At 47.4% G+C, this 20,515-nt stretch overlaps 1 protein-coding gene across 1 annotated transcript in view; it reads left to right on the top strand.

Moving 5' to 3' along the window:
* LOC309543844 (protein mono-ADP-ribosyltransferase PARP10-like) overlaps positions 1–20,515 on the top strand; it is a gene marked incomplete at its 5' end in the record, with an annotated part of 102,487 nt that overhangs the window by 33,121 nt on the left and 48,851 nt on the right. Inside the window, one exon of the mRNA XM_082276266.1 lies at positions 19,042–19,661. Within this exon, the coding sequence (XP_082132392.1) occupies positions 19,042–19,661 (620 nt within the window). The remainder of the gene's footprint in view (positions 1–19,041; positions 19,662–20,515) is intronic.

Below are 20,515 nucleotides of genomic sequence, written 5' to 3'. Positions count from 1 at the left end.
CACAGTGCTTCAGACTTGTGTAATACAATCCTGTGGAAAAAGTTAGTGGCGTGTCACCCTTATGCGATGCAGGAAGGATGCAAAGTTGCAGACTTCCCGCATCGCATAAGTGTGACTCAACACTCAAGGTAATAGCAGTCCTAGGATTCAATATGGCATTGATATTGGCAGTAGAAATCAGTGTAGGGAGATCTGTGTAATCTATAGTGTATTGCTTGTTCGTTGCTCTAGTTCACTTTCCATTACTTATATATATTACACTTTGAGATGAACAATGATCAAGTTTCACATAACACTGACATATCCTAACATTGGTGGGCAGTGAGAAGGATGTCATAAATGAACACAACATAACAGGTGTAGGTACGTTGTTAATACCCTAATGTATTATATGAAATATATAGTATGGGCAACTTCTGGACAAGAAACACCAATGTAAGGTGACATTAGATGAACCTTGGGTGTGATCTAGTTCTCAATGTGACAGGGTTTGTAGAAATTTTGTGGGGTGCAGAAGGCCCTTGTATTTACACCACTGGCTCAAAAATAACACATGGCCATCATCACTTTGGATCAGCTGGTGAGAGACTACAGTAAAGAAACACACTGATGAATGTATTAACCCTTCCAAAGTCACACATATATAACACATGATTAACCAAAATAATTATGTTTGGCATATGCGCCCAAATGATTACAATCCACAATACAGAATCATTGCAATTTTGGTTTAATGTGTTGAAAAATAAGATATCTATGACATTTATCTTGTGTGTCAAATCTTTAACAAGATTAATGTGTTTGTGACAGTGATTGCTGCCAGGACACAGCTCCTCTCCCCATGAAATAGTCCAGATATTCCTGGCGGAACTGACGGGCCCTGTGTGATGCCAATGCTGACCGTCCAACTTGCATTGACGTCATGGACTCCACTTGGTCAGAAGGTTGGGCCTCTCCACTTGTACCTGGCATAGCAGGGTCAGTATCCAGTTGCTGCAAAACATAATTGTGTACATTCCTGTGTAGGAAGTTGTGCTGAATTGCAGCAACACAAGACCACATTATCCACTTTGTACAGTGCCAGGTTTATGGACGTCAGGAATATCCGGAACCGGTTGGCCATTATCCCGAAGGCATTCTCCACAACTCTGCGAGCTCTGGACAACCGGTAGTTGAAAATCCTTTGGTCGGGGGTGAGGTTCCTCTGAGGGTAGGGCTTCATGAGATGCTCCCCAAGCGCAAAAGCCTCATCTGCGATAAACACAAAGCTCATACCCTCAACAGTTTGCTCCCTGGATGGCAGGTTCAGAGTGCCGTTCTTTAGACGACGAGCGAACTCCGTCTGATCAATAACTCCCCCATCCGAATTGCGGCCATTTTTGCCAATATCCAAAAAAATAAACTCATAGTTTGCATTAACTATGGCTAGCATGACTATACTAAAAAAACCTTTATAATTATAATAAAATGTGCCGGAATTCGGAGGGGGGACAATGCGGACGTGCTTCCCATCAATAGCACCCCCACAATTGGGAAAATTCCACTTCTCCAGAAATTGATCAGAAATCTCAAGCCATTGCTCTGCGTTTGAAGGAAACTGTGGGGGAAAAAAAAAAAAAAAAATTAGTGCTTGAGCACATCACATTATTAATTACACACACAGTTGTCTGTTAAATGCTGTTAAATTCAACTGGTTAAAAAAATAAACAACAGGAAGGCAAACGTTTGGATTTGGGGATGTAACATCTACATACATTTATTTTCAACCTCCTATTGTTCTTATATTGTAAAGGGCCATACACACTAAAAGATTCTCTGAAGACTTTTTCGTGCAGATTTACCTTTACTATGTAGTGCAAGGGCCTGACAGATTGCATAGGATTTGAAAGTGTTTGTTGGACCTCATATTATTTGATTTTGGTAAATCGGAAGGATAAATTGTTCTGACAATCTTATAGTGTGTATGGCCCATTATACTCACCAGCTAGAGCTGAGATTTACAAACTAAAGCCCTCCAGCTGTTGCAGAACTACACATCCCATGAGGCCTTGTAATTCTATGACATTCACAGACATGACTAGGCATGATGGAAGTTTAAGATAATCTACATCTTTACTACTATGTGCATGCGGACAGAGGGTAGTTTACAAATAATGGCCTGTGTCAATTGCTGTACATCCAAAAACCTAATAATTCGGGTGAAACGACTAATACATGTAATGTAAAAAATCAAACATACCTTGATATAGTCCTTCTGCAAGACCTTGATGATGGCAGAGCAGGTCTCAGGGATGATGACTCCAAGTGCTTGGGGGGAGATGCCTGTGGTGAACTTCAGATCCTGCAGGCTTCTCCCTGTTGCAAGATACCTCAAAGTCGCAATTAACCTTTGCTCAGGAGTAATTGCAAGCCGCATACAAGTATCCTGCTTCAGAATATAGGGGGACACCAGGGCAAGAAGACGGTAAAAGATGGGATCCGTCATCCTCAAATAATTCCTGAAGTCATCAGGATTATTTTCCTGGAGCTCCCTCAGCAAGGACATATGAGAAAATTGATCACGGTTAAGCAACCAATTTTTCGTCCAGGAGGTCCGCTTCTTCTTCCTATTGCTCGTACGTCGTCTCAGAGCCAAAACTCCAACACTAACGACAGCAACGGACGAATTCACGGTCGCCATAATAAATTCTCGAGCGATGTCTCGGAAAATAGCGAAATGTCGTCAACCAAACAAATGCTACCGAAATCAGCGCGAGATGCCCAGAAGGGTCACGGCCAAACACTCACTTCCTCTTTTGTAGCGGCGAACGTGCGTGGAACGTAGTGACGTCATTTTCTGTCGGCAGACAAATGTCCTGGGCAAGTTTTGAGCACTTTTCAACAGACAAACAACAAACACGCCAGCCGCGAACATTTGTAGGACGTTCTGTCGGCGGATGATCGGTACGTGTGTACGGGCCTTTAGTCTTTCATTATGTTCTCGGGATTGCACTGTATCCTGCCACTCTTGTTGCTGTATATGTATGGCCGTATGCTAAAGATACGCTACCCTTGTACTGTATTTTTTTTTCTTGTACAAGCACACAAGTTCCTTGTCAATATCTTTATTTTTTCAATAAAGACTTTTGTTGATTTAAAAAAAAAAAGCAACACAGCTCATCACCCTGAACACACCATCCCCCACTGTCAAACATGGTGGTGGCAGCATCATGGTTTGGGCCTGCTTTTCTTCACCAGGGACAGGGAAGATGGTTAAAATTGATGGGAAGATGGATGGAGCCAAATACAGGACCATTCTGGAAGAAAACCTGATGGAGTCTGCAAAAGACCTGAGACTGGGACGGAGATTTGTCTTCCAACAAGACAATGATCCAAAACAGAAAGCCAAATCTACAATGGAATGGTTCACAAATAAACATATCCAGGTGTTAGAATGGCCAAGTCAAAGTCCAGACCTGAATCCAATCGAGAATCTGTGGAAAGAACTGAAAACTGCTGTTCACAAACGCTCTCCATCCAACCTGCAAACAAAAAACACAAAAAGGGCACATCGACCTAGCGCATTATCCTCAATAATGGTTTTATTGTTGTAACATAAAAAATGGCTACTCACAAACGCAGATGAAATCAATCATATCGGACTCAGAAACTTGAGTGTCAAAAGTAGTCCATACGAAAGTCCATTGTCCTATTAGGATGACATCTCATGCATTTCGAGGCCTACACCTCTTCCTCAGAGCTGTTTTGCAAGGAGGAATGGGCAAAAATTTCAGTCTCTCGATGTGCAAAACTGATAGAGACGTACCCCAAGCGACTTACAGCTGTAATCGCAGCAAAAGGTGGCGCTTCAAAGTATTAAAGCGAAGTTCCGGGCACAAAAACGATATTTCTCTTACGTCCTCCGACAGTCGCCGCCTCTTCATATTCGTCACAATGGGGGTATTAGACTTTGCTCCGAAGGAGTAGCTAGGCAACAGAATATGTTAACATTAAAGCTTTTAACATATCCCACCCACAGGGGGTGGTCCCCTCAGTCAATACCCTCCTACTTCCTGCAACCATATCTCAGTTTCAATGTCTAGCTTGTCAGGAGTAGCTGGATCTCTCTATGCTGGGGCTTTTTGCCTCAGCCTTTCTCTTCTTTTTTGATTTTTTGTTTGAGTTTTTTCTCTCTCTTTACCTAGCTGTTACTTTTGTCAGCATTAGTTAGTTCTTCTGATGAAGAGGATCATGCGGACTGGGTCTCGGGCTGATCCCCCTGGTCGCAGGTCGTGGGTCAGTGGCTTCCCAGCCTGCCATCGAGCGTTCAGCCAGGTAACGCTCCTGGCACAGTGAACGACCCATCCCTGTTCGGTGCAGTGATGATTGGTGAGGTGGCTACCTCACTGGACGCTGTGCGGTTTCTTAACCCCCATTTTGTGCGTCCTGGATGCGACTCTCCCTGCCTCATGTGCAGCGGCTTGTTCGCCTGTGCGGGTTCCCCACGCCATTAAGAGGTAAGTGTATCTATGTGGGGACCTGTCTGTCGGGGGGGTGTCAGTCTGGGACTGTGTAACCTGCCTCTGTTCACACTGTTTGTCTCCCTATCGCTCTGGCTGCATGCTGTGGGCTGCAGGGGGGGGGGGCTGTGTGACACTGTCTGTGTCAGCCTGTGTACAGTGTGAAGAGCTGTGTGCTGTGGGGCATGTTTTTGTCATGTTTGGGGCACGATACAGCGATCGCTGCGGCGATCCGCCATGTTTTTTTTACATGGGTGGTGTTATATGCATCACAGTACTGGGGGAGCGGCGGTTTCGGCGCCAAACGGCGCCATTTTGCCTGCGCTCGCTCCAGCCGCATGTTTTCACTGCGGGCGGCCATTTTTTTGTAGCCTTCCATAGGCTTTAATAGAGCGCCCTGATTGCATCACTTCCTCTTTACTGGGTGCACCGATCGAGGCGGCAGCAGCAGGGGTCTCCTCAGGTTTTTTCCTTCTGTTCCTTCCTATATCCATTGCCTGTGTTCAGTTTTATCCCTGCTGGGCTGCGCTCGCCGCGCTTGTTAAAGGGGCAGTTAACCCTTTATTCTCCGGCATATTTTTTTGGGGCAAATGGATTCTCAGGAGGGCAAATTTCCTGCCACCTTGGTGGGAAGCCAGGGGACTGCTGTTTCCCCCCCAGGGGGGGATTTAGCCGAAGTGGTGGCTAACCTTGCTGCTCAGGTGCAGATGCTGGTGGCTGCTCAATCCACTAAAAGACCCAGAGTTTCTATTTCCCCTGATTCTGAGGGTGAAGGTGATGGGGCTGCTATGGCTGGGGTCTCCTTATCAGGGTCCCGTTCCTCCCTGGATCTCGTGGGGTCCGAGGTGGAGGCTGAGGTTGAAGGGGTTGATAATTCTCCCCCTGGCTCGCCTGAAGAGCTTGCAATCATGGATGAATTGGTTGCTTCTATAAAACAAACGCTGCATTTGCAGGATGAGCTGTGTCCTCCCGCTGCCTTGGCGGCTTATGGGACGCAGAAAAGACGCAAGACATCGCAGGTCTTTCCCTGCACTGATGATTTTCAGCGCGCTGTTAAGGAACAATGGCGCAATTTACGCAAACCTTTTGCTGTGCCAAGTAGGTTCAGGCTGCGTTATCCTTTCACGCCTGCCACTGATGAACGGTGGTGTGTGCCACCCCCGGTGGATCACGCCATTGCGGTTTTGAACAAATCCACTGCGATTCCTGCAGAGGATACCCCGGTGTTCCGAGATGCCACGGATAGGAGAATGGAGTCTCTTGCCCGTCATACTTATTCTGTTACGGGTTCGATGCTTAAAGCTCTGTTTGCCTCTCTTATGGCAGCCCAGGCTGTCGCAAGTTGTACGCAGGTGCTTAGGCGCGTCCTAGTGGCTGATTCGGCCTCGCCGGCGACATTGGATATGGTGGATCAAATCCATCAGGGTGTCATGTACCTGTGTGATGCGGACTTGGACTTAGTGCCGTTGGCTGCACGTGTACAAAGCGTGGCGGTGTTGTCTCGCCGCCTGGTTTGGTTGAAGTGTTGGTCGGTGGACCAATCTTCGTGCAAGACCTTAGCCAATCTGCCTTATGATGGATCTCGCCTTTTTGGGGAGTCCTTGGATACATTGATTAAGGGGATCACGGGCGGTAAGAGCACGCTCTTGCCCCATTTCCCCAAGGCTAAGGGGGCTCCTGGTAAGAAGCATACTAATTTTCGGCCTCCTCAGGGGTCCTTTCGTGCCTTTCGGTCGCACTACAAGGGCAAACCGTTCAAGGGTCAAGGCTCCCAAAAGAAGCCGTGGTCTGGTAAACATAAGTCCGGTCAGTCCGGACCCTCTACCCATAACAGTGCGGCCTGAAGGGGCGCCCTCACCCAGTTCTAGGGTGGGGGGACGCTTGCTCTTTTTTCTTCAACCCTGGCTGGCCCGCGTGCGGGACCGGTGGGTTCAGGAAATCGTTCGATCTGGCTACAAGATCGAGTTTCTATCTCGGCCGGAGAGCAGATTCTTTCCCTCAAATCTTCAACTGTCTCCGGAGCGTTTACGGGACCTGCACCTAGCGGTGCGGGACCTGAGGGCTCAGGGAGTGGTGGTTCCGGTGCCTCATCGGGACAGATTTCGGGGGTTTTATTCCAATCTGTTCACTGTGCCCAGAAAGGAGGGCAAGGTTCGTCCAATTCTGGACTTAAAGGCTTTGAACCGCTTTGTGCGGGTTCGCAAGTTCCGCATGGAATCCCTGCGGTCGGTGGTGGCTGCCCTGGTTCCGGGGGAATTCATGGCCTCCATCGATCTGAAGGATGCGTACCTTCACATCCCGATTTTCGAGGGTCACCACAGGTTCCTTCGATTCGCCATTGGAGGATCATTACCAATTCGTGGCGTTGCCTTTTGGTCTCGCCTCGGCTCCTCGGGTTTTCACCAAGATGCTTGCTCCCGTTCTGGCTTTGTTGAGAGCTCAGGGCATCTCTGTCCTGGGGTATCTGGACGACATTCTGGTTCGGTCTGCGTCCAGCCAGGGTCTGGAAAAGGACCTGTCCGTCACGATGCAAACTCTACAGGAGTTTGGTTGGACGATAAATTTTCCAAAGTCGACGCTGAGTCCGTCGGTTCGTCTTCCCTACCTGGGAATGATCCTGGACTCGATCCAGGCGAAGGTCTTCCTGCCGGAAGACAAGCTCAGGACTCTTCAGGAGGAAGTCAGGTCCCTCAGGGACAGTCCGTGCTCGTCCCTCCGGACGTGCATGAGATGTCTGGGATTGATGGTCTCGGCTTTCGAGGCGATTCCCTTCGCCCAGTTTCACACGTGGGGTCTCCAGGCGGAGATCCTGTCCAAGTGGGACGGGCGACCCCAATCTCTGGATCTTCTAATTTCGTTGAGCTTTCGCACCAGAAGGGATCTTCTGTGGTGGCTCCAGTCCCCGATGATGTCGGGGGGCAAGTCCTTTCGTCCTATCTCATGGACAGTGATCACCACGGATGCCAGCCTGTCGGGCTGGGGTGGTGTTCTGGGCATTCTGTCCGCCCAGGGAACTTGGTCGGAGGGGGAGGCCTCCCTTCCGATCAACATTCTGGAATTGCGTGCGATAAATCTCTGCCTTCGTCGCTGGATGGACCGACTGCAGGGCTGTCCGGTTCGGGTGCAGACGGACAATGCCACGGCGGTGGCCTACATCAACCACCAAGGGGGCACCAGGAGTGCCTGAGCGGCTCGGGAAGTGGCCGACATTCTGTCTTGGGCCGAGACTCATGTCCCGGCGATAACGGCAGTTCACATTCCGGGGGTGGAGAACTGGCAGGCGGACTATCTGAGTCGCCAGACCCTGGATCAGGGGGAATGGTCTCTCCACCCGGCTGTCTTCCAGATGTTGTGCGCGAAGTGGGGTCTTCCAGATGTGGACCTGTTCGCGTCTCGTCTGAACAACAAGGTGAGAAGGTTCGTGGCAAGGATGCGCGACCCTCTGGCAGACGCATCAGACGCGTTGGTAGCCCCGTGGCATCAGTACAGACTGATGTATGCGTTTCCACCGATTCAATTGCTGTCCAGGTTCCTCCGCAGGTTGCACTCGGAACGCGGCACGGTGATTCTTGTGGCACCGGACTGGCCTCGCCGGCCCTGGTACGCAGACCTCGTGAATCTGGCGGTCGACGCCCCATGGCGTCTACCTCTTCGAGACGATCTCCTGTCTCAGGGCCCGATATTCCATCCTGCTTTACAGTCGCTGGCTTTGACGGCCTGGCTGTTGAGACCGAGGTCCTGAAGGATAGGGGTCTCTCCCCTGAGGTCATTCACACTTTGATCAATGCGAGGAAACCTTCCTCAGGGAAGGTCTATTACCGTACTTGGAAGGCCTATTTTGCCTGGTGTGAGTCCAGGGGGTTTTCACCTCGCACGTACTCGGTTTCTCGAGTGTTGTCCTTCCTTCAAACGGGTGTCGACCAGCGTTTGGCGCTGGCTACGGTCAAGGGTCAGGTGTCTGCGCTGGCCGTTCTTTTTTTCAACGTCCTGTGGCTTCTAACTCCTTAGTTGCCACTTTTGTTCAAGGAGTGCGGCATCTGGTCCCTCCTAGGAGGGAACCTCTGCCTCTTTGGGACTTGAATCTTGTTCTATCTGTGTTACAGCGTGCTCCTTTTGAACAGATCAGGGAGATCTCGTTGTCTATGTTGTCCAAAAAGGTCGCCTTTTTGGTAGCGATCACTTCGGCTCGCAGAGTGTCGGAGCTGGCAGCTTTGTCCTGCAAGTCTCCGTATCTGGTCATTCACTTGGATAAGGTGGTCTTGCGACCTAATCCTTCTTCTTTTCTTCCGAAGCGAGTTTCGGAATTCCATCTCAATGAGGATATTGTCTTACCTTCGCTGTGCGCGAAGCCTAAACATCCGAAGGAGGTGAGGTTGCACTCTTTGGATGTTGTTCGGGCGATAAGGGTTTACCTTAAATCGACTGAGTCTTTTCGCAAGACAGATTCTTTGTTTGTCCTTCCGGAGGGTCCTCGGAAGGGTATGGCGGCGTCGGCTTCTACCATCGCCAAATGGATCAGACAGACCATTGAACAGGCATATGCTTTGCAGGGAAAAGTTCCTCCTGTGCCTGTGAAGGCGCACTCTACTAGATGTCCGAGTACGTCTTGGGCCTGTCGTCATGGGGCTTCTGTGGCCCAGGTGTGTAAGGCGGCGACCTGGTCGACCGTACACACTTTCACAAAATTCTACAGAGTAGATGTTCAGGCATCGGCGGATGCTTCCTTTGGCCGCAAGGTTCTTAGTGCGGCAGTTCCTTAGGGTCCCTTGTTTTGGACCCCTGGCTGTTTGGGATACGTTTTTATCCCTGGGTTATTTGTTTTTCCTGGGTTGTTGCTCCTGTTGAGCAATTTTTTTTTTCATGTTGCCCAGCTGGTGTCCTTCTTTTGGTAAGGTTCCTTTCTTTGATGTGGAGACTGCGTTGCCTTTCGGCGCGGATGCGTTTCCCACCCCTCATGTTTGAACTGCTTTGGGACGTCCCCATTGTGACGAATATGAAGAGGCGGCGACTGTCGGAGGACGTAAGAGAAAACTGAATTTTTGTAAAATCTTACCTGTAAAATTCCTTTCTCTGAGTCCTCCGACAGTCGCCGCCCCCGCCCCTCTTTTGGGGTTTGGTTGTATACTCTACTGCTATTCCACTAAAACTGAGATATGGTTGCAGGAAGTAGGAGGGTATTGACTGAGGGGACCACCCCCTGTGGGTGGGATATGTTAAAAGCTTTAATGTTAACATATTCTGTTGCCTAGCTACTCCTTCGGAACAAAGTCTAATACCCCATATGTGACGAATATGAAGAGGCGGCGACTGTCGGAGGACTCAGAGAAAGGAATTTTACAGGTAAGATTTTACAAAAATTCCGTTTTATTTTTTTGTGCCCCTCCGCTAGGTAGACCTCACCTGAAAAGGAATTGGATAGTTATTTTTTTTTTTTTGTTTACTTACCTTGTAATTTAAGATCGAAGATACTCACCTCAGGGTACTTCCTCCCTCGGAGCCGCGGCTCACCCCGTCACTTCCTGCCTCGCTATGATTCCTGGGAGCTGAACGTCATAGCTCCCAGGAATCAATGCGACGGCACCGGCCCCACTCGTCATTTCCGGGCGACGCTGCATTCCCCCGCTAAACAGCTTCTGGACATGCCCAGAAGCTGTGGAGGAATGCGGCGCCGCACCGGAAGTGACGAGAGGGGCCGGTGCAGTGCATTCTGGGAGAAGAAGGCACTGAAGAGGACAGCGCCGGCTTCAGCTGCCCACAAGAGAGATGGAAACGCTGTGGAAGAAATTTTATAAGTAAGTATTTCTTCTTGTAGGTAAGTGCGAACCGGGACAGATCAGAGGCATCCATTGTGGAATGTGCTAACCCTGACTGTCCCGGGGGTATGTTTAGTAAAAAATGACTTCTGTGCCCGGAACTCCGCTTTAACTTAAGAGGTCTGAATAATTTTGCACGCCCAATTTTCCAGTTTTTTATTTGTTAAAAAAGTTTGAAATATCCAATAAATTTCGTTCCACTTTGTGTCCCACTTGTTGTTGATTCTTCACAAAAAATTACAGTTTTATATCTTTATGTTTGAAGCCTGAAATGTGGCAAAAGGTCGCATAGTTCAAGGGGGCCGAATACTTTCGCAAGGCACTGTATATATACATGGTGATCATACTCCCCCCCTTTTGTATTTATACATGGAGATCATATCCCCCCCTTATGTATTTATACATGGAGATCATATCCCCCCCTTATGTATTTATACATGGAGATCATATCCCCCCCTTATGTATTTATACATGGAGATCATATCCCCCCTTATGTATTTATACATGGAGATCATATCCCCCCCTTATGTATTTATACATGGAGATCATATCCCCCCTTATGTATTTATACATGGAGATCATATCCCCTCTTATGTATTTATACATGGAGATCATATCCCCCCCCCTTATGTATTTATACATGGAGATCATATCCCCCATTATGTATTTATACATGGTGATCATATCCCCCTTATGTATTTATACATGGAGATCATATCCCCCCTTATGTATTTATACATGGTGATCATATCCCCCCCTTATGTATTTATACATGGAGATCATATCCCCCCCTTATGTATTTATACATGGTGATCATATCCCCCCCCTTATGTATTTATACATGGAGATCATATCCCCCCTTATGTATTTATACATGGAGATCATATCCCCCCTTATGTATTTATACATGGAGATCATATCCCCCCTTATGTATTTATACATGGTGATCATATCCCCCCCCTTATGTATTTATACATGGTGATCATATCCCCCCCTTATGTATTTATACATGGAGATCATATCCCCCCTTATGTATTTATACATGGAGATCATATCCCCCCTTATGTATTTATACATGGAGATCATATCCCCCCCTTATGTATTTATACATGGTGATCATATCCCCCCCCTTATGTATTTATACATGGAGATCATATCCCCCCTTATGTATTTATACATGGTGATCATATCCCCCCCCCTTATGTATTTATACATGGAGATCCTATCCCCCCTTATGTATTTATACATGGAGATCATATCCCCCCTTATGTATTTATACATGGAGATCATATCCCCCTTATGTATTTATACATGGAGATCATATCCCCCCTTATGTATTTATACATGGTGATCATATCCCCCCCTTATCTATTTATACATGGAGATCATATTCCCCCTTATGTATTTATACATGGAGATCATATCCCCCTTATGTATTTATACATGGAGATCATATCCCCCTTATGTATTTATCCATGGAGATCATATCCCCCCTTATGTATTTATACATGGTGATCATATCCCCCCTTATGTATTTATACATGGAGATCATATCCCCCCCTTATGTATTTATACATGGAGATCATATCCCCCCTTATGTATTTATACATGGAGATCATAACCCCCCCCTTATGTATTTATACATGGAGATTATATCCCCCCTTATGTATTTATACATGGAGATCATATCCCCCTTATGTATTTATACATGGAGATCATATCCCCCCTTATGTATTTATACATGGTGATCATATCCCCCCCTTATCTATTTATACATGGAGATCATATTCCCCCTTATGTATTTATACATGGAGATCATATCCCCCTTATGTATTTATACATGGAGATCATATCCCCCTTATGTATTTATACATGGAGATCATATCCCCCTTATGTATTTATCCATGGAGATCATATCCCCCCTTATGTATTTATACATGGTGATCATATCCCCCCTTATGTATTTATACATGGAGATCATATCCCCCCCCTTATGTATTTATACATGGAGATCATATCCCCCCCTTATGTATTTATACATGGAGATCATATCCCCCCCTTATGTATTTATACATGGAGATCATATCCCCCCCTTATGTATTTATACATGGAGATCATATCCCCCCTTATGTATTTATACATGGAGATCATATCCCCCCTTATGTATTTATACATGGAGATCATATCCCCCCTTATGTATTTATACATGGAGATCATATCCCCCCTTATGTATTTATACATGGTGATCATATCCCCCCCTTATGTATTTATACATGGAGATCATATCCCCCCTTATGTATTTATTCATGGAGATCATATCCCCCCCTTATGTATTTATACATGGAGATCATATCCCCCCCTTATGTATTTATACATGGAGATCATATCCCCCCTTATCTATTTATACATGGAGATCATATCCCCCCCTTATCTATTTATACATGGAGATCATATCCCCCCTTATGTATTTATACATGGAGATCATATCCCCCCTTATGTATTTATACATGGAAATCATATCCCCCCCTTATGTATTTATACTTGGAGATCATATCCCCCCTTATGTATTTATACATGGAGATCATATCCCCCCTTATGTATTTATACATGGAGATCATATCCCCCCTTATGTATTTATACATGGAAATCATATCCCCCCCCCTTATGTATTTATACATGGAAATCATATCCCCCCCCTTATGTATTTATACATGGAGATCATATCCCCCCCTTATGTATTTATACATGGAAATCATATCCCCCCCCTTATGTATTTATACATGGAGATCATATCCCCCCTTATGTATTTATACATGGAGATCATATCCCCCCTTATGTATTTATACATGGAGATCATATCCCCCCCTTATGTATTTATACATGGAAATCATATCCCCCCCCTTATGTATTTATACATGGAGATCATATCCCCCCCTTATGTATTTATACATGGAAATCATATCCCGCCTTATGTATTTATACATGGAGATCATATCCCCCCCTTATGTATTTATACATGGAAATCCTATCCCCCCCCTTATGTATTTATACATGGAGATCATATCCCCCCTTATGTATTTATACATGGAGATCATATCCCCCCTTATGTATTTATACATGGAGATCATATCCCCCCCTTATGTATTTATACATGGAGATCATATCCCCCCTTATGTATTTATACATGGAGATCATATCCCCCCTTATGTATTTATACATGGTGATCATATCCCCCCTTATGTATTTATACATGGAGATCATATCCCCCCCTTATGTATTTATACATGGAGATCATATCCCCCCTTATGTATTTATACATGGAAGTCCTATCACTGCAGCCTTATCAGTGCAGCCTCATCGGTGAAGAAAAAAAAACTTATTTGCAAAATTTTCTTATTTGTTTAGCAGAAAAGAAAAACCCTGATGGTGATTAAATACCACCAATAGAAAGCTCTATCTGTCTGTTGGGTACAGCGCTGCATGACTGAGTAATTGTCATTCATAGTGTGACAGCACTGAAAGCTGAAAATTGACCTGAGCAGGAATGGGGTGAAAGTGTCTGGTTTAGAAGGAGTTAATGGATACACATCTGGTTCCTGAGTACAGCAGCCAATCCTACAAAGAAGTGATAATGAAGCTCCGCCCACTCAGTATACAAATACAATGAGTGTAAGGGTGGGCCTACAAATGTAAAGATCGGCCGTTATTGACGTTCTGAGCCAGGGAGCTGCAGGAAAATCCCACCTAGAGAAGTAGAAGGGGCCCAGCTGTGATGGGATTATAGAACCATGGGGAAAGGCATGGCCATAGGAGGGGGATGGGAGACTGGGAGTGGTCACAAGGGGGATATCCGAGGAGATGATGGAGGATATGGAAGTAGACTATTGGTGAGTGGAGGAATATAGAAGGGGATGATTGGTCAAAGGCAGGACACAGAAGGAGATCCTTGGCCATAGAAGGGGTACTGGAACAGAGATTCCGGATGAGGAGATTCATTCTAGGAGGAATACAGAAGGAGATTATTGTGAGTGGAGGAATACGGAGGGATATGATTGGTCATAGGAGGGATACAGGAAAAGATGATTGGTCGTAGTATGGGTACCAGAGGAGATGAATGGTCAAAGAAGGCATGCAGGAGAAGATTACCAACCATTGGAAGGGTATAGGAGAAGATGATTGGTCATGGGAGGGGTACAGGAGAAGATTACCAACCATTGGAAGGGTATAGGAGAAGATGATTGGTCATGGGAGGGGTACAGGAGAAGATTACCAACCATTGGAAGGGTATGGGAGAAGATGATTGGTCATGGGAGGGGTACAGGGACAGATCGTTGGTCATAGAGGGAATGCAGCAGAAGATGATTAGTAATAGGAGGTTAGGGTAGAGAAGTGGACAATAAGTGGCCATGGGTGGGGTATAGGAGAAGGCGATTAGCCATAGGACGGGCACAGGGACAGGTGATTTTCATAGAAGAGATGCAGCAGATGATTGATCATGAGTCATACATGAGTAGATCCATGGCCATGGGAGGGTTTCGGCGGGAAATGATTGGCCATAGGAGGGATACAGCAGAAGGTAACTGGCCTTACTGTTAGTACAGGCTGCTGAGAATGCAAGAGATACGCGATAGGAGCAGTACAGGAGATGGTAATGGGCTGTGGGTGGGTGAGTACAGGAGAAGGGGATTGGCTGTGGGTGGGTGAGTACAGGAGATGGTGATTGGCTGTGGGTGGGTGAGTACAGGAGATGGTGATTGGCTGTGGGTGGGTGAGTACAGGAGAAGGTGATTGGCTGTGGGTGGGTGAGTACAGGAGAAGGTGATTGGCTGTGGGTGGGTGAGTACAGGAGAAAATGATTGGCTGTGGGTGGGTGAGTACAGGAGAAGGTGATTGGCTGTGGGTGGGTGAGTACAGGAGAAAATGATTGGCTGTGGGTGGGTGAGTACAGGAGATGGTGATTGGCTGTGGGTGGGTGAGTGCAGGAGATGGTGATTGGCTGTGGGTGGGTGAGTACAGGAGAAGGGGATTGGCTGTGGGTGGGTGAGTGCAGGAGATGGTGATTGGCTGTGGGTGGGTGAGTACAGGAGAAGGGGATTGGCTGTGGGTGGGTGAGTACAGGAGATGGTGATTGGCTGTGGGTGGGTGAGTACAGGAGAAGGGGATTGGCTGTGGGTGGGTGAGTACAGGAGATGGTGATTGGCTGTGGGTGGGTGAGTGCAGGAGAAGGTGATTGGCTGTGGGTGGGTGAGTACAGGAGAAGGGGATTGGCTGTGGGTGGGTGAGTACAGGAGAAGGAGATTGGCTGTGGGTGGGTGAGTGCAGGAGAAGGTGATTGGCTGTGGGTGGGTGAGTACAGGAGAAGGGGATTGGCTGTGGGTGGGTGAGTACAGGAGAAGGGGATTGGCTGTGGGTGGGTGAGTACAGGAGATGGTGATTGGCTGTGGGTGGGTGAGTACAGGAGAAGGGGGTTGGCTGTGGGTGGGTGAGTACAGGAGAAGGTGATTGGCTGTGGGTGGGTGAGTACAGGAGAAGGTGATTGGCTGTGGGTGGGTGAGTACAGGAGAAGGGGATTGGCTGTGGGTGGGTGAGTACAGGAGAAGGGGATTGGCTGTGGGTGGGTGAGTACAGGAGAAGGGGATTGGCTGTGGGTGGGTGAGTACAGGAGAAGGGGATTGGCTGTGGGTGGGTGAGTACAGGAGAAGGGGATTGGCTGTGGGTGGGTGAGTACAGGAGAAGGTGATTGGCTGTGGGTGGGTGAGTACAGGAGAAGGGGATTGGCTGTGGGTGGGTGAGTACAGGAGAAGGTGATTGGCGCGATGGGAGCAGTAAAGGAGATGGTCTAAAATATATAAAAATGTGTTGCACAGAATAAAAATCTATATAAATGAATGAATATCCTCAATAAATACCCTGGTGCACAGAAATAAACTGGTGCATATATAAATATAGCTGGATGAATCCCTGATAATCCTCCTCAATAAAAAGTTTGGTATATATAAATAATTCAATATAAAATGTGCAAAGTGACCAGTGAAAAATTTGTATCATAAGTGATAAAAGAATTCTCAATAAATCCAATCCAAAGCCTCATATAAGCATAAAAACTGTGCGATGTACATCAATATGCCAATCACAGTGAAAAATAAATAATATACAGCATATATTAATTTTGTGATGATGTAAAAAGTATAAATAAGTGAAAAAATATAATATAAATTAGTGTCCTTTGTGATTCAGTGCAAAAAGCAAATTCTTGCTGTGCTCAAAACCACCATTAGGTGGCAGGTGCTCCCCAAGAAAGTGAGTGACCAGGGTGTCACGGATCCTATAATCACAGTGCACCCCCTTGTGAGTGGGCGCTCACCTTAAAAGCGGTTAAAGTAGACTCATCTATAGGGGTTCCTTCACAGAAATCACCCTTTCAGGTTCTGTTAATCCAGTGGACCTTGACTCAGACTGCAGTTCAAATCAGCCCTTTGTACCGAAAATCGGGTAATTCACTCCAGCAATCAGTATCACCGTGTTATATATAAAGGGAAAAAGCTCCAATAGTGCTTATATCTTTAAAGCATTTATTTCAATAAAAAAACAACCAATGTCAACTCACAATTTTCGGTGCAACCATGCACCTTTACCAAGCAGTGTATAGTATAGCCATAGATGCCGAAGCGGGAGACGCGGTGGCTGTATATCTTCTCCATTGCCGATGCAGCCCGACAGTCTCACACTGGGTGAAGCGCTCCGTCCATCCTAGCCCCTCCCCTACGCGTGACGACACAGGGACCTCGTGTCTTCCTCAGGGGGACGTGATTGGACGATTTATGGGAAGTGAAGTGTTTGCGGCATTTTAAAAATCTGGTATAGAAAGGTAGCTCGCAGGATCTCTTTATCTTTTTAGTGCAGGAGATGGTGATTGGCTGTGGGTGGGTGTGGAAGGAGAAGGTGATTGGCTGTGGGTGGGTGAGTACAGGAGAAGGGGATTGGCTGTGGGTGGGTGTGGAAGGAGAAGGTGATTGGCTGTGGGTGGGTGAGTACAGGAGAAGGAGATTGGCTGTGGGTGGGTGAGTACAGAAGAAGGTGATTGGCTGTGGGTGGGTGAGTACAGAAGAAGGTGATTGGCTGTGGGTGGGTGAGTACAGAAGAAGGTGATTGGCTGTGGGTGGGTGAGTACAGGAGATGGTGATTGGCTGTGGGTGGGTGAGTACAGGAGAAGGGGATTGGCTGTGGGTGGGTGAGTACAGGAGAAGGGGATTGGCTGTGGGTGGGTGAGTACAGGAGGTGGTGATTGGCTGTGGGTGGGTGAGTACAGGAGAAGGTGATTGGCTGTGGGTGGGTGAGTACAGGAGATGGTGATTGGCTGTGGGTGGGTACAGGAGAAGGTGATTGGCTGTGGGTGGGTGAGTACAGGAGAAAATGATTGGCTGTGGGTGGGTGAGTACAGGAGATGGTGATTGGCTGTGGGTGGGTGAGTACAGGAGATGGTGATTGGCTGTGGGTGGGTGAGTACAGGAGAAGGTGATTGGCTGTGGGTGGGTGAGTACAGGAGAAGGTGATTGGCTGTGGGTGGGTGAGTACAGGAGATGGTGATTGGCTGTGGGTGGGTGAGTACAGGAGATGGTGATTGGCTGTGGGTGGGTGAGTACAGGAGAAGGTGATTGGCTGTGGGTGGGTGAGTACAGGAGATGGTGATTGGCTGTGGGTGGGTGAGTACAGGAGATGGTGATTGGCTGTGGGTGGGTGAGTACAGGAGAAGGTGATTGGCTGTGGGTGGGTGAGTACAGGAGATGGTGATTGGCTGTGGGTGGGTGAGTACAGGAGAAGGGGATTGGCTGTGGGTGGGTGAGTACAGGAGGTGGTGATTGGCTGTGGGTGGGTGAGTACAGGAGAAGGTGATTGGCTGTGGGTGGGTGAGTACAGGAGAAAATGATTGGCTGTGGGTGGGTGAGTACAGGAGATGGTGATTGGCTGTGGGTGGGTGAGTACAGGAGGTGGTGATTGGCTGTGGGTGGGTGAGTACAGGAGAAGGTGATTGGCTGTGGGTGGGTGAGTACAGGAGATGGTGATTGGCTGTGGGTGGGTACAGGAGAAGGTGATTGGCTGTGGGTGGGTGAGTACAGGAGAAAATGATTGGCTGTGGGTGGGTGAGTACAGGAGATGGTGATTGGCTGTGGGTGGGTGAGTACAGGAGATGGTGATTGGCTGTGGGTGGGTGAGTACAGGAGAAGGTGATTGGCTGTGGGTGGGTGAGTACAGGAGATGGTGATTGGCTGTGGGTGGGTGAGTACAGGAGATGGTGATTGGCTGTGGGTGGGTGAGTACAGGAGAAGGTGATTGGCTGTGGGTGGGTGAGTACAGGAGATGGTGATTGGCTGTGGGTGGGTACAGGAGAAGGTGATTGGCTGTGGGTGGGTGAGTACAGGAGATGGTGATTGGCTGTGGGTGGGTACAGGAGAAGGTGATTGGCTGTGGGTGAGTACAGGAGAAGATGATTGGCTGTGGGTGGGTACAGGAGAAGGTGATTGGCTGTGGAAGGAGGTAATTGGCTATAGGTGGGGTTCGGCAAGAGACAAATGATATAACGTCTTCTGTTCTTTCAGATGGGGTCTGATTGCTATAGAGCTGACCGGTCAGTGATGTAAAAGGTGGTGACATAGATGACCGGTCACTCCGCCATTTTGTATAGCCAAGCAGTGAAACCTCGGCTCTAACCTCTGTATTTTCTGTTTTAGTGGTGGATCCGGTCCTCAGCAGACAACACATCCTAAAGGAATGTCAGCTCTCTGTCTCCAGATACTATCCCGAGCTGTTGGGAAGTCCAGGGAATGACCTCGCCCAAGAGAGAGAGATGGAGTACAAAGAACTCACAAAGACTCTTGAAACGGTGAACATGCAGCAGAGCGGCAGCCAAGTCCTTGGAGTCCCAGAGGAGGACAGAGGGGAGCCGGGGATTACAGGAAAAGATGAGCAGATGGATGAAATGGAATGTGATGGAGTGGAGGAGACTCAGGACGGAGCACATTATAAGGGTTTAGAACTACCAGAGACCACTCCAAAGATGCCACAAATAGGACCCAGTTCCCAGGCAAAATATGATGAGCCTGGCCCCCCAAGGACACTACGCTCCCCAGACACAGATAAAGGCGAGGACCAGGACTGTCTTCCTGGACCTCTAAGAACCTCCATGTCTTTGGGAGATGAAGTGAGAGAGACTTCTGATGTACAGGAAGCTGAAATTGTCATGGAAGCAGCTGAGCTTTCCTTCATGCAGAGATATAACCATGAACTTCTGGCTGGAATGGATGCTGTGACAATCTTCCCGCTGGAAGAGGATTACAAGTTTGGCTTTAAGGTGAGCATTACTCTTACCAGATTACCCTGATCTCCACCTCGAACGTATACTCTTACCAGATTACCCTGATCTCCACCTCGAACGTATACTCTTACCAGATTACCCTGATCTCCACCTCGAACGTATACTCTTACCAGATTACCCTGATCTCCACCTCGAACGTATACTCTTACCAGATTACCCTGATCTCCACCTCGAACGTATACTCTTACCAGATTACCCTGATCTCCACCTCGAACGTATACTCTTACCAGATTACCCTGATCTCCACCTCGAACGTATACTCTTACCAGATTACCCTGATCTCCACCTCGAACGTATACTCTTACCAGATTACCCTGATCTCCACCTCGAACGTATACTCTTACCAGATTACCCTGATCTCCACCTCGAACGTATACTCTTACCAGATTACCCTGATCTCCACCTCGAACGTATACTCTTACCAGATTACCCTGATCTCCACCTCAAACGTATACTCTTACCAGATTACCCTGATCTCCACCTCGAACGTATACTCTTACCAGATTACCCTGATCTCCACCTCAAACGTAATCCTAGGTCTAACCTCATCCTAACCCTAACCCTAGGTCTAACCTAAACCTAATCCTAACAATAGGTCTAACCCTTGTTTTGACCTAACCTCATCCTAACCCTAGGTCTAACCTAAACCTAGCCCTAACCTAACCTTGGGTCTAACCAAACCATAACTTTAGATTTAACCAAACCCTAACCTTAGGTCTAGCCAAACCGTAAACTTAGGTTTAAACTTTGGTCAAACCTAATCTAATCCTAACCCTAACTCTGGGTCTAACCTATCCCTAGGTCTAACCCAACCAAATCCTAACTGTAGG

The sequence above is a fragment of the Pelophylax lessonae genome (genome assembly GCF_965119305.1).
Source record: "Pelophylax lessonae genome assembly, contig: HAP1_SCAFFOLD_420, whole genome shotgun sequence".
Classification (NCBI taxonomy): Eukaryota; Metazoa; Chordata; class Amphibia; order Anura; family Ranidae; genus Pelophylax; species Pelophylax lessonae.
Note: the sequence above shows the minus strand (reverse complement) of the source record. Positions and strands in the feature narration are given on the sequence as shown.